Genomic DNA, 13,927 nt, shown 5'->3' on the forward strand with positions numbered 1-13,927 from the left:
AGGTTGGGGAAGCAAGCTCGGTTCCACCTGTATTGAGGATGGGGCCACAATTTCTATCTCCCTTTTTAGTGTGTTAAACATGGGCGGAATAGCTCAGGAGGGCTGTGATCGTGTTCTCTGCCTTGTACTTTTCATGTTGTTGTAACATTGTCTCCTGTGGGATGTTTCTAGCTCTTGTGTGCATTTTTTACTATTCTCCTCAGGTATCCCATTGCGATCAATTGGCATATCAGTTCCTCCGATTGTGCGTAAATCGCTGATTTTTGTGCATGTACGTCTGTACCGGAGAAATTGCCCGAGGGGCAAGTTCTCACGTAACGCCCGTGGGTGATGGCTCCCATAGTTCAATAGTGCATTTCGGTCAGTTTTCTTGTATACTTTGGAGACCAGGCAGCCCTCATGGGCCCGTATATGCAAGTCCAAGAAATGTGTTTCCATTTTATCAAATTCTATTGAGAATTTTAGGAAAGGGCTGCATCTATTTAGCAACTGGTAAAATGCTAATTTGTTCTTGTCGCCTTCAAAGATAATAAAAATATCATCGCTGTATCTTCGCCACATCTAGATTTTACTCAGGTGTGGATTGGTGCCGGGGTACACATTCTCTTTTTCGAAATGTTCTACATATAGATTTGCAAGACTGGGTGCATGGCGTATGGCCCAAGTGATCCAATCCAAAATGACACTTGAGCTGAGCAATCAGCCATAGAAAACTATATAGACGAAGTCATCACTGACTCATAACTTTTCTGTCCCACAGAACATGCTGTGCCAGACTCGTTGGATGAGCAGATTCAGTCGATCTAAATGAAATTAATAGGTCCTGAAGATAATGCATGAAAAGATAGATCATTGAAACCGGTGGACCACAGACCCAGATGTCCAAAACAAAAAGGGGGTTGTTGGGGGCTGGGGGAGGGAACACAGATTCCAAAAGACCGATAAGAACCGCCAATCACTACAGTCTATTCGGAACGCTGAAGTGTGGTTCATAATTTTAAAATAGGCTATTACATAAGAGCACCTTTTTTCTAGTGGGGACGAAAGAAGCCACCCAGATAATAGTGAGGTGGTACGATTAATCACAACTCTCACTTGTTAGAGTTTTATTCAAAAACACCATTCCGGTGAGCAGACACACCCCACAGAGGGCAAATAGCCATATGAGCATGTAGTCCCATGTTGGCTGTCTATTTTCACAACTTCTTTTTTAGTAAACTACTATGCACAGTCAAGGCTTATGATAACCAATTTTGGAAGTGGACTCATTGTAGCCAGAGGGCATGTTTCTCCGACCTATCCCTTTTAGACAGGTGGAGCCAGTGCTCCAGATAAGAATTAGAGGTGGGAGTATTTTACTCTCCATTTTTAAACTGAGAGTAAATGTGATTTTAAGAGTAAAAATGACTTTTCCCCTTTGCAAAAGAGTAAAATGTATGTGACATCCAGCCGACATGTGCAAAAACTGTATGGAAATCATTACTATGTGGCAGCTTTCTGCATTGTGACAGAATACACTTTTCATTATTTCTCTAAGGTCTGGCCATTTGATCTCTCCTGTATACATTTAAAAGTTGAAATCACAAAAACCTAGCCAATTATATAGTAGAGCAAACGTGAATTGTATTGTGTGTTTTGAGATTCGATAGCAGAATTGTCTTTTGATGTTTAATGAAAGACCTAATTTCCTGGAGCTATTACTACCTAATGGTATGCCAGTGTTATGATACAACAGTGCAGAGAGGCAAGGACTCCATGCTAAATTCTATATCTGATATAATGGTCAAATGGTTATTTATATAGCTCTTTTGGCAAAGCACTGTACATAGAACATATTTCTCACAATTATCACCAAACCAAAGTCGGTACTCATTTATCAAAAGGATGAAAGGCTGAGTTGGACTTGCTGGGATTCGAACCAGCAACCTACATATCACGCACAGATTGCAGCAAAGAGTGCTCAACCGGCTCAGCTGCCGTATTGGCTAACATCCTTCAGAGGTTGGTTAACTGAATATCAACAGAGGTATATGATAGGTTATTTATAACGCACATAATACCCATTGGTTTCTACGCGCAGACCCGGGGATGGAACCTGTGTTGCTTTGTGTCGTCTTGCTTCCAAGGCGAGCACGTTCCCACTGAGCTACCCTCCCGAGACATAATATATCACAGTACCTAGATGTATGACGAACAATTCATGAAGCGCTACATAAAGTTAAATACCTATCTGTATTATCACAGGGACAGGTTTTGCTGAGTTTCTATTTCAATTACTAATGTAACTTTCATTTGTTTGTTTTTGAACAGCGCTGCACTTCCTGGAGGGTCAGGTTTTGGATGTTTTAATTGTAGTCCTGAAGATTGAGGCTAGAACACCTGTGATCAGTGTAATGACAATCACTCACCCTTGAACAAAGACTCTGCTGCCACTGACCATTTATAGTAATGTACCCCATTGACTGCAAGGTTGAATAGCTGTAAACTAGACTGTACAAAGTTGTTATTTTAAACACTGTTTTTACAATTAGAGTTTAAATTAAATTATAAGTGCAAAAATGATCGCCTCAGCATGATTATGCACACAGCACCGGAACTCTGAAATCTATAATTGTGCAATACTGGTTTGCTTTCACTGGAGAAAAAAAAAAAGCATAATTTGTTATGAATTCTCTATTGCAACTTAGGCTTCAGAGAAATATATTCTGTTTCAGAGGTGGCTTGCAATTACATCCATGTAGATAAAAATCAAAAGAAGCCTTCTGGCTTCTGTCAAGTAACCTGACCTTTGCACTGCCCTCTGCTCTAAACCTGCGTGTAAATGTACACAGGAAAATAATAAAGCTGTCGTATTTACAAGATTTTCATGCGTGAAAAGGCCTAGTACACACCTTATCTGGAGGCCTGGGTGGAGCCACAGCGCTATCTAGGGCTAGACCGCAACACGAACGGAAAGGGTGTCCTTCCGACGAGGGCAAGCGTTAGGGTACACAATAGTGTCTGAAAAAAGTTTTCCTTGGCACAAAGTAATCCACATATATTTGTTACTACCTGCCAATGCAACAGCTGGCCAATTATGGAGTGCCTGGCAAATACCCAATTTTTTTTGCCAATGCTTGTTTTTAACAAGAATTCAACCCAAGGAAGAAATGAGCGAGCACTCATTTCTTTAAAAACAAGTGAAAAGGGCATTTAACAAGACATTTCAATTACATGTAGAGCTAATTTACTATTGCAACTTTGCATTGTTTTCGGAAGGCCACTTCGAGATAATGGCAGGACCATTAGAGGTCGCTCAGAGATCCCAGGAGAACATGTTTTAGAAGGGGAGGAGCCAGCAGTGGATGGAAACGGCCGGAGGGATTTGCATGAACGGTCAATGGGTGGGTAAAAAGTCAACCTACCACGGACTGTGTCTCTCCACACATTCCATCTACCCAGCCCCCTCTACCCCCTTCTTGGTTTTCCGAGAACTTCCTCGGTCCTTCCTTGCCCCTCCAATTCCTGCAGATCACTTAAGATGCAAGAGCGCAAAAGCCGCTTGTTACTTTGACAGGGATTTCACCCCTTAAAGAAGGCTCACTCATCCAACCCCCTGTGACCTTTTACCTTTAAAAGAATTGGGTCCCTCACTCCTTGCTTAATTCGTCTTGGACTCCTAAGGACAGAAGCATTTGTTTGGACCCTGTTGGGAGAGCAGTCTTTTCCAAAGCCCTTTGCCAGAGGTGAAAACCGGGGTTTGAGGCAGAGACAAGCTCTGCCCCCTAACAACCCCAGGGAACAGTAGGGTTGACTTGCTGTTGGACCGGAGCCTGCACTCTGCCAGCTATAGTTTGGGATGACATTTTCACGAAGGCAGACGAAGGGCACACAGTATTGGTAATGTTGCCCCTCTGCAGTATTTGACAGTTTGCCACAAGATTAATCACATTCAATGACCTTGGTCGTGCGGTCCAATATGGCCCTCAAGTGGTTCCGCTAATTTTAGTTGGCAGATCCAGAGGGACAACCCGAGCATCTTTCTATCAGATTGCATGCGCATGTGTTGTGGAGGCCCTCAGGCGTCCCCTTTGTCTCCTCTCATTTGATGTTATGATACTTTATTTATAGCGCGACCATATACAAATGTTTCAAAGCGCGACGAGGCGGAGGGGTGAGGGGGCGACGGGGCACGGGGGGTGAGAGGGAACAAGACAACGATCTTACTAGGCCCAGTGCAGGGGAGAGGAAGGGGGAAAAGTGCAGAGGGAAGGGGAGGGGGAAAAGTGCAGGACATAGGATCAAAACATGAGAAACAAGTGCAGCAATAGGTGGTAGTGCAAGTTAAGTGCAGTATGCCAAGTGATGGATAGTGCAGGTAGGGGGACAGTAGGGTTACAGATACAGCCCCAAGTGCAGGGTTGCCGGGAGGCAGTGAAGGTGTGCAGCTGGGAGGATAGTGACCTGGTCCTGTGGTTCAGAGGGTGGCCAGGTAACCAGTGCAGTATCAGATAGTTGATCAGTAGGGAAGAGGACGCGAGAAGGCAGAAGCAAAGAGGAAGGTCTTCAGCTGCTTCCGGAACCGATGGTGGTTCTGCTCAAGTTTCAGAGAGGCTGTTCCAGAGGGAGGCGCCAGCAAAAGAGATTTGCCTCTGGCACATTTCTTGGAAAAATGCCTGACCCTCAAGGAGGTGGAGGAGCGAAGGACTAGAGTGGGAAGATACTTCAGAAGAGAAAGCTGGAGATATCTTGGTCCCAGGCCCCAGAGGGCCTTGTGGACAATGCCAAGGGTCTTGCATTTGATCCCTGCAGCCACTGGGAGCCACTGAAGAGATTTCAGTGCTGGAGATACGATCCCTGGACTTGAGGCCAAGGACAAGTCTTGCGGTCCTGCTCTGGATGAGTTGCAGATGGTGGAGAGTAGAGGCAGGCAGATTTAAAAAGAGGCAATTACAATATTCAAGCCTAGAGAGAACTAGGGCTCTAGAGACAGTGAGCTTCTGGGGGGCAGAGGAGGGGGGGGGGGGAGAGAAGAGGGAGAATACCCCTGAGGAGGTGCAGTTGGTAGTTTGACTTCTTAGAGTCAGAGATGAGAGTGGAGTCGAAGATAACCCCAAGGTTCTTAGCCTCGCAGCTGGGAGCAGGGTGAAGGAAAGAAAACCCAAGTTGGACCCGAGAGGGTCGATCAGAGAGGAAAGAGGTTAACCAGGCCAGAACCTGATCAGTGATACCCAGGTTATCACGGAGCCGGTTGAGCAGGATAGCATGGTTAACCATGTCAAAGGCAGAAGAGAGATCAAGTTGGATGAGGGCAGAGGGGAGATTAGAGTCCAGGTTGGAGAGAAAGTCTTCACGGGTGTTCAGGAGAGCATTTACCATGCTTCTGGCTGCTCTGAAACTAGATTAATGGTCATGGATAAATTCAACAGATACGGTGTGAATAAGCTGGGCGATAGCCAGCTTTTCCAGAGTTTGCCCAGGAAAGGAGTGACAGAGATTGGGCGATAATTAGCCAGAAGGGTGGGGGTCAGCTGAGGGCTTCTTGAAAAGAGTGCACAAGGGAGTGCTTCAGGGAGGAGGGGAAGGTACCGGAGGCGAAGAATTGGTTGCATAAGTCAGCCAGGGCAGGGGCAAAGGTGTCAATGTGGTCCTTGATGGTTTTGGAAGAACAGGGAAAAACCTGTTTGGATGAGGTCTTCATAGATCGGACTAGTCTAGATACCTCATCAGGGGAGAAGAGAGGAAAGGTAGAGAAAGGGGGGAGTTGGGGAGGGGCGCAGGGGGGCTGGAGAGAGTTGAGAGCCTTGAGTTGCAGGAGCTAAAGAAAGGTTGGACAGGATGTCCTGAGTTTTAGAGATGAGGTAGGAAGCCAGGGCCATACAGAGTGTTTGGGAGGGGACAGGAGAGGTAGAGACTGCAGCAGGATTGGCCAGCTCCTTGCAGATTTTAAAGAGTTTGGCCGAGTTGTTAGATACCACAGGCTTGGATGTGAGCTCTCTTCTTGGTGAGGACAGAGTCGGTACTGCCTTTGGAGCAGGCCAGTTTGTCAGAGGGTGTACAAGATGCCAACCATTTCCTCTCAACCACCCTACATTTGCGTTTAAGGGTGGCCATGTCAGTCGTACCAGGATTCGCACTCGATTTTTTGGCTTCACACGGATCCTCATACCAGGATCAAATAAATCGAAAGTATTAGAGATAGAGTGGAGCATGGATAGAGCTGTGTCAGGGTGTATGTCAGACAAAGGTGCAGGGGGGGGGTTTCGGAAGAGAAGGATGCGGTGAGTGCCTCGACTGACACACACCTCGTGGGTCAAATGACAGAGGGTGGGTGTGCAGTGTGGGGGTAGGCTTGGCCGAGAGTGAGATCTGAGGAGATCATAACATCCAGAGTGTGACCTGCAGAGTGAATCGGGCCAGAAGAAGAGAGGGAGTCGCAAAGGTTGCGGAAGAGTCCCGTTGTGGGACATCAAGCATCCAGGTGGATGTTGAAGTCACCAAGGAGGAGGAGTTGAGTGGTTGATGCCAGGAGGGAGGAAGAGAGGCCAGACCATTCGGAGAGGAAGGAGGTGATTGGACCAGGTGGCCGGGAGATAGTGGCAACTGTGAGAGAGTGGCCAGGAGAGAGAGCCTAAAGACCATGCATTCAAAGGAGGAGAAGGCCTGCATAGGAATGCTAGAGGCAGGAATCCACTCAGGGAAGATCAAGGCTACACCCCCACTAGAACGGTTGGATCTGGGCGCAGAGCGAATCTTGTAGCCATCAGGAAGGAGAGTGTCAAAGCTTGTGACAGAGCTGGCTATGAACCATGTTTTTCTGTTAATAAGGTCATCGAGGTGGAGTTCTTCAAGGAGACGGCAGATGTCACAGGAGTGTTTGACGGCTGAGCGAGAGTTCAGAGAGGCGGGGTGGAGAAGGTGGCCACCCTTGAAAGACTTCCAGGGAAGGGTACAAATCAAAGGTACTCCCCGCAGAGGTGTGGAAGGAGCCCGAAGGAGGGCAGAGAAGGTAGCAGGGGAAGGCGCCAAAGAATTAGCAGAGAGAAGGAAGGAAGGAGGGCAGAGAAGGTAGCAGGGGAAGGCGCCAAAGAATTAGCGGAAGGGCAGAAGGAAGGAAGGAAGGAGGGCAGAGAAGGTAGCAGGGGAAGGCGCCAAAGAATTAGCGGAAGGGCGGAAGGAAGGAAGGAGGGCAGAGAAGGTAGCAGGGGAAGGCGCCAAAGAATTAGCGGAAGGGCGGAAGGAAGGAAGGGCGGAAGGAAGGGCGGAAGGAAGGGCGGAAGGAAGGGCGGAAGGAAGGAAGGAAGGAAGGAAGGAAGGAAGGAAGGAAGGAAGGAACTCCGTGAGAGTAAGAGTAAGGAGAGAGCACAGAGACCATACAAGAGGTCCAGAGGTCTGGCGAAGGAATGACAAAGATGTCGGTGAGTGGCTGCCTAGAGGAAGCGCAGGTGTAGGTGTCGGCAATGGGGAGGCCTGGGTTGGATTCCAGGATATCCTTTTTGAACTTCTTCCTATCAGACTTGGAGAGAAGGGAAGAGAAACAATTGGAGAAGATAGGAGAAACAGAGCACTATAGGGAACGTGGAAGGGGGTGAACGAGAGGGGGAGGGTGGGGAATGAAGGAAGAGTGAAAGGGCAAGCAAAGGGAGGAAAACAGGAGTGGAGGTGCAAGCAGAAGAGGAAAGCAGGAAGATTAAGCGCAAAGCAGTATTACCAACTGCCTTATATATGCGGACGACATTGTCTTTTTGGATAGGACTGAAATCTGTCTACAGCGATTGTTGGAATTCCCTAGAATCATACATTAAGGAAAACAACCTAGTCAATCCAACCAAATCAAAAATAGTGGCCTTGAAGAGTCGAGGTAAACAAGGGCCCAAATGTATCTGGAAAATGGATGGACAAGTTATTCCGGTTATCAAGGAGGTTCTTTACTTGGGCTTTCTCTTGTATGCATCCCAAAGTGATGAAGAACTCTTGGGAAAAACATCTCAACCCTCAGCCCAAATGGTCAAAATCGTGAAGAAATATTTTACCTCCAGTTAAATACTATACAGCAAAGATCATACCAATTCTTCTATACGTGGAGGCAAAACCATTGATTTGGGTTTTCAACTGGCCGCACTTGTTATGTTACTTTATATAGCGCCACAGCCTTAGGTCGTCCAGGCGCTAAGGAAGAGAGACAGGATAGAGTCGGGGAGCCCAAAACCCAGATATTTACACAAACAGCAGGTCTTTAAGTATTTTCTAAATGCCAGGTGATTTTCCTCCCTTCTAAGAGCTTGGGGTAACACATTCCAAGTACGTGCCACCATGACTGGGAAGGAGCGTCCGTTACCCCGGGCTCTCTTTACACGGTCCACACTAAGAAGGTAAGGAGTGGCGGATCCAAAGATACATTTATGACCAAGTTGCAGCAGTTTAAACAGTATCCTGGCTGACACTTGTAGCCAATGCAGCTTCTTCCTGGCAGCGGTTGTATGGTCATTTTGTGCCATACTGTGGACAATATGCAGAGCAGCATTTTGGACTTTCTGTAATTTGAGAATGTCCTCTTTGCTAGCACCACCCAGAAGGAAATTACAAGTGTCTAAGCGAAGGAGTAGAACAGCTCTGACTAATTTGGCAACCTGTTTTATGACTCTCAGATAGGAATTAGATTTTTTACAATGGCATCTACAAAGGGCACCAGAGTTCAGGGTAGCTTCCATGTACGCGCCAAGAGTCTTCACTTTGGAGGCCACTGCTATCCGGCTGCCCTCTATCAGGAAGCTGACATAAGCCAGGTCAGGCCTTTCCCTTGATTGTTTTGACCCATATATCATTAGCTCGGTCTTCCCGGTGTTCAAACATAGTCAATTGGCCAACATCCAGTTGTTATGGTCTGATAGACATTGTTTAGTTTGTCCTGATCCTCTGCATCATTTCCACTGATTTCCATGGCCAGCTGGAAATCATTCGCATAATTTGTGAAAAAAACGAAAAAAAAAAGAAAAAGAAAAGTCCCAGTTTTTCTAGCTCTATGCATAGGGGTACAATGTATAGATTAAAAATTAATGGGATAAGCATGTCCCCTGGGGAACTCCAACCATAATTTCGGCCCACGAAGGCGTCACCCCAGTGAACCCTAGATCTTCAGCCTTCCAAAAATGATTCATCCACTTTACCGCCTCATCTGAAAGGCCCCGTCAGCCAGTCTTTCCAATAGGATCTTGTGATCAAGTAGATTGAAGTCTGCCGATAGGTGCAATAGCACCAGCAGCCCCAGTCTTGGCGTCCTACTTGGAGATATCTGTGAGTCGATGTACACCATGATATACTAAAGACGCATAGCAAAATATGCTGAGGGCGAATCTTGGGCTAGAGAACTCAACCAAGTTTTGAGAAAAACTACCACACTCGACAATGGGCAGGATCACATTGCTGAAAATGGTCGCCCTCCCCCCGAATGCTTTGTATGTAAATGTCCCGTACCTTTTACCAAGGTCCTTCTTCAGGGACCTAAACTTGATAAGCAGCATTGTGCGGGGAAAGGGGAGGCGCAGAGTAGCCTTAGATCTCCTATGCAGAGAAATGGGTGGCGGATATACAAAACGTACACCATAAGCTGCTGAGCGTGACAAATGTTCCCTAGTTGCTGAAAGAGGTGCTTTGGTTGAAGGCCCCACGTCCTTTACAGTGGATCTGCGATACAGGGTTTCTGGCGGGAAATGGAGGGATGACAAGATGTGTGGAAGCCAGAAGCCCGTTTACTTGGAGTGTTCCCGTGCCCCAAGAGAGCCAAGTGTCACAACTCAGATTGTTTTATGGTCGTTGCAGATAATACTTCCCCACTCTTCTGGGGAAGTTCCTTTCACTCAAGGAATCTGGGATCTTTATGGTGATGTGCCAAAGACTTCCCTCCCAAGAGCTCAGCCTACAGGGATCAATACACCTGGCAGGCCGGGGGCTTGAGTGAAAAGGCTGGAGCAGAATCGTCAGAGCTAGAGGGACAAAGAACAAAACAGTTGTTCAGGAAATGCAGCCAAGTAGTGCCGGAGAACAAACAGCCAACACCGCACACAATTACCCACTCTTACCTGCTCCGTAGGAATAATATACCAGTAACCTACTAGTATCGAAGTGCAGAAACAAGGAGGATGTCTGGTGAAGGGAAGGTGTGCCAGTATCATAGGAACACCACGGTGAAAGCAGCAGAGCGTCCCAAAAAGTGTTCAAAGCAATCCAGAGTCAATGCAGCAGAGCGTCCCAAAAAGGTTCAAAGCAATCCAAAGTGTAAACAGCAGAGCGTCCCAAAAGTGTTCAAAGTAACAGGAGTGGAAAAGGAAAGAAATGAAATGATCAGGGAGGCGGGCGTTCACCTCACGCTATTACGGAAATGTTCGGGTTACCAGGTCACCAAAACTTAAGGATTCAGAAATGGGAGGTCAATAATGAGCAAGCCGGGTTCATATAATCCAAGGGGAACAATCGAGGGAGGCAGGCGTCGGGAGGCAGACAAGGACAAGGCAGAGACAATAACTTGATTCGAGCGCCGGGTAGTCAAGGATTCAAACAGGAGTCCGGGAACAGAGCTTGTAACTAACAGTTTAGGAGCACTCGATCTCCGGATAGACGGGAGTTAAATGCAGTTCACAACAAATGAAAACACAGCAACGTCATGCGTGTATGTCACGTGGCTATAATAGCAAGAGTTGTGGGAGTTGTAGTTTTAAAGGGTTTTACGTGCCGGATAGCGCTCAGACAATCGCCAAGGCAGTTTCCAATTTAGCCGAGACGTGACACCAAGCCAGAAAATAGGATGGTGGAATTGACCTGGGTCTTGGCAAGGAGAAGGATCGCCATAGCATGAAAGTTGCGAGGTGGCACGAGTATTGAAAAGTGGCGAGAGGACTTCCAGCGCTGGTCAGTGGCAGAAACTGCAGTGTGGTAGGAGGCCATGCAGATGGGTGGAAGGGAAGGCTCGCAAAATGTTTCAACTTGGAACGCCTTAGTAAGCATTGTTCAGGTCGCCTGATGGCAAACCCCCCTAAACTCCCGACAAGGTGAGACAAGATGGAGGTGTGGAGGGAGAGTTGAACAACATAAGATGCGAGTTCCTTTGGGACTGAGAGCGGGGGTGGAACTTTGGTGGACTTCTGAAGACTGAAGCCATGGGTTTATTTGCCTAGTTAAGGGTTGGGATTGGAGGGGGCAGGGGGGTGCAATGGAAGATGCACGTTTCAGTTTGCATGTCGCAATAGGATGTAATATGTGCAAGAACTTCAATAAAATAAAACACTTTTAAAAAGCAGTTTGATTGTCTCACCATCCAACTATCACATCGGAGATAGATATGTGCCTGGCGCAGCACCCCACTGGGCTCAAATTTGCTTTAGTATTAAGGTTTAGTATTAAGGGTATTTTAAAGCAGTTATTTTATATTTGCTAATGTAACGCACAGGGCAACCAGAAGATTTCATGTTATGGGAACATCAAGTTTGCTGTGTGGGGTTTTCCATTTAGCTGGTAAGATAGCTGAGAGAGTTAACCTGGCATGTGTTTCTATGAAGTTTAATTTCCCCAATTGACGTAGACAAGAAATGTTCTTGAACACAATCATTGAAGACAATAGTGGTAAATTGGTGACATCAAGTCCTGACCTGTGCACAAGGTCTTTCATTTCAAACATTGGCAAAGCATTTTGAACAACATACCTCTCACATGCACATTTCTTAATCAAACTGGCCAGGTCCCCTCCTTCACAGTATTCCATCACTATGTAGAGTTTGGCTTTCGTTCGGTCGACAATCCGATCGTAGTAGCGCACAATATTTGGATGCTTCAACTCCCGGAGTACATTCACTTCAGACACAAGCATCTGCTTCTCCGATTCAGACATGCTGCTATAATCCAGCTCTTTCCAAACCAAAATCTTGAGTTGAGAAAAAAAAAAAAATGATTTGTCGCACACCAATGTAGAACGTGATCAAAGTGGAACAAAGTTAACTTACAGATCGAAGAGCATTTTTAGACCCAAGGAAAGACATTTGCGGTACTTCAAAGAGCAAGAGTGTGGAAACAGGAGTGGGCGAAGCCTGAACATTAAAACAAATTTACTTAGGGTGAATTTAGCTGAATAGATTGTTTTGGGCGTCAACCGTAGGCCTCTTACATGTTAGTCAGAGGTCTCAGGCGCACACCACAGAGTTTCATAAATTACATTTCTACCCCTCATACTTTCATGTATAAAAACATGCTCTATAGACCCTCAAGACTCCAGGCAGTGACCCCACTGTTCATAGAACCTACTACAGAAATTGTTAACTCTAGATGGGGTCAACTTTGACTTCGTACAAATATCTTATTAATTAAGTCTGCATTGATATTAATTCCATAAACACACAAGTAGCATATTTAATCTCAATAATAAAAAGAAACCGTTTCAAGAATACATGTGGGTCTGCCATCCAAATTTCATAGGCCAAATACAGAAATAAATTTATTCGAATTTGTTGAGCACGCAACAGCCCGGAGGCATCGTGGCGCTGAATTCATTCAAAGTAATGACCAACAGGGTTATTTAGTACCCTACTTTCAAGTACACATGGAACCTCACATGTATAATCCTACTTGGATGTTAATAACTCAAATTGAAGCTACATATGTAACCTCACATTATATAGTACGCCAAATGTTACTCATGGGTAGATTTTTAACCATTATGTGAGCCGATTGGAACTTCTATAAGACATATTCCTTTTTTCTGCGATGCAACACTTTCAATTTGTGCATTTGGAGGGATAAGTAGTTTATCTCTAGCGCCTCCTCTGGTAACTTAAAGAATTTGCCCTGCATGATCTGCTTTTTGGCAATTCAAGTTTGTAGCTAGGTTTTCCAATTCATTTAATCTGGGAAGTACGTCTAAATTCACCATCTTGATTGGTGTGTAGCTTTCAATTAGTTTCAAGGATGACGCTTCACTTTAGAACAGGTAGTTTGATGAAAGCCATTGTCCCCATCAAGCACACACAAGCCATCAAAACTCAAATACATAGCACAAAGTTGCCAAATATAAAACATTCCATTTTGTTTACAGTACAACAGCTGCACAGGGTGGAAGTACAGGTGCTTCTGTATATATGCACAGTCCACGTTAACGTTTAGGAGGGTTTGTGGTGGTTCGTTCCTCAGTCACATCAGTGAACAGTACTTCAATTGACGGCACTGTGATTAACACATCACTGAACATGCTCATTTCTAAGAGTTGACTGAGGGTATAATAAAAAGACTGTACACTAGAATAAGTTAGTCTACGGGATGAGAATTTCAGTCAGGATCAAAATGGAGCGCCAGTCCCAAGTTAGTTTACATAAAGTCTACAATGTTCGCTGAACCACAAGGCTCCAATACAATTTTAAAATACCCAGTAGGAACCATAGATTGCTGGTACTTTTCTGACAGAGCGCGGTTTATGACACGTTGAAGATAATTACACTGGCGATGTTGATTGCGGGTCATCCATGCAATGTCCTCTTCTCTGTGCAGACAGACAAGTGTCCATGGTTCATGTTCCTGATCTCCCCTGTAAAGTGTATTGCTTCTCATTGGCTTAAGAACACTGTACATTTATTGGCCTTGGAAAGCTTATTATTAAATGCCCATGCCAATTTTAACATCCATTTCGTGGGGGAAAACTAGTTTATGATTGACCTTTTGAAGGCAAACCATGCCCACCAGAAAGAACATTATCCAAAGGCAATGTTCATCTAATACACAACCAAACTAACAAAGCAGTCCAGTAAATAGCATGGTTGGCAAAAGATTACAAAGAACAAATACCCTTAAGAAGGCCTCCAGATAAGCATCGCACCAGGCCTTTTTACGCATTAAAGTCTTGTAAATACAACAGCTTAATTATTTTCCTGTACATTTACGCACTGTTTCAGAGCAGAGGGCAATGCAAAGG

At 45.6% G+C, this 13,927-nt stretch overlaps 1 protein-coding gene across 1 annotated transcript in view; it reads right to left on the reverse strand.

The window, feature by feature from the left end:
* The window catches only part of NEK2 (NIMA related kinase 2), a 457,766-nt gene that overhangs the window by 424,525 nt on the left and 19,314 nt on the right, over positions 1-13,927 (reverse strand). The window contains exon 2 of the mRNA XM_069608523.1: positions 11,676-11,893. Within this exon, the coding sequence (XP_069464624.1) occupies positions 11,676-11,893 (218 nt within the window). The remainder of the gene's footprint in view (positions 1-11,675; positions 11,894-13,927) is intronic.

This window comes from Ambystoma mexicanum, chromosome 4q, assembly GCF_040938575.1.
Source record: "Ambystoma mexicanum isolate Mex_15411 chromosome 4q, UKY_AmexF1_1, whole genome shotgun sequence".
Classification (NCBI taxonomy): Eukaryota; Metazoa; Chordata; class Amphibia; order Caudata; family Ambystomatidae; genus Ambystoma; species Ambystoma mexicanum.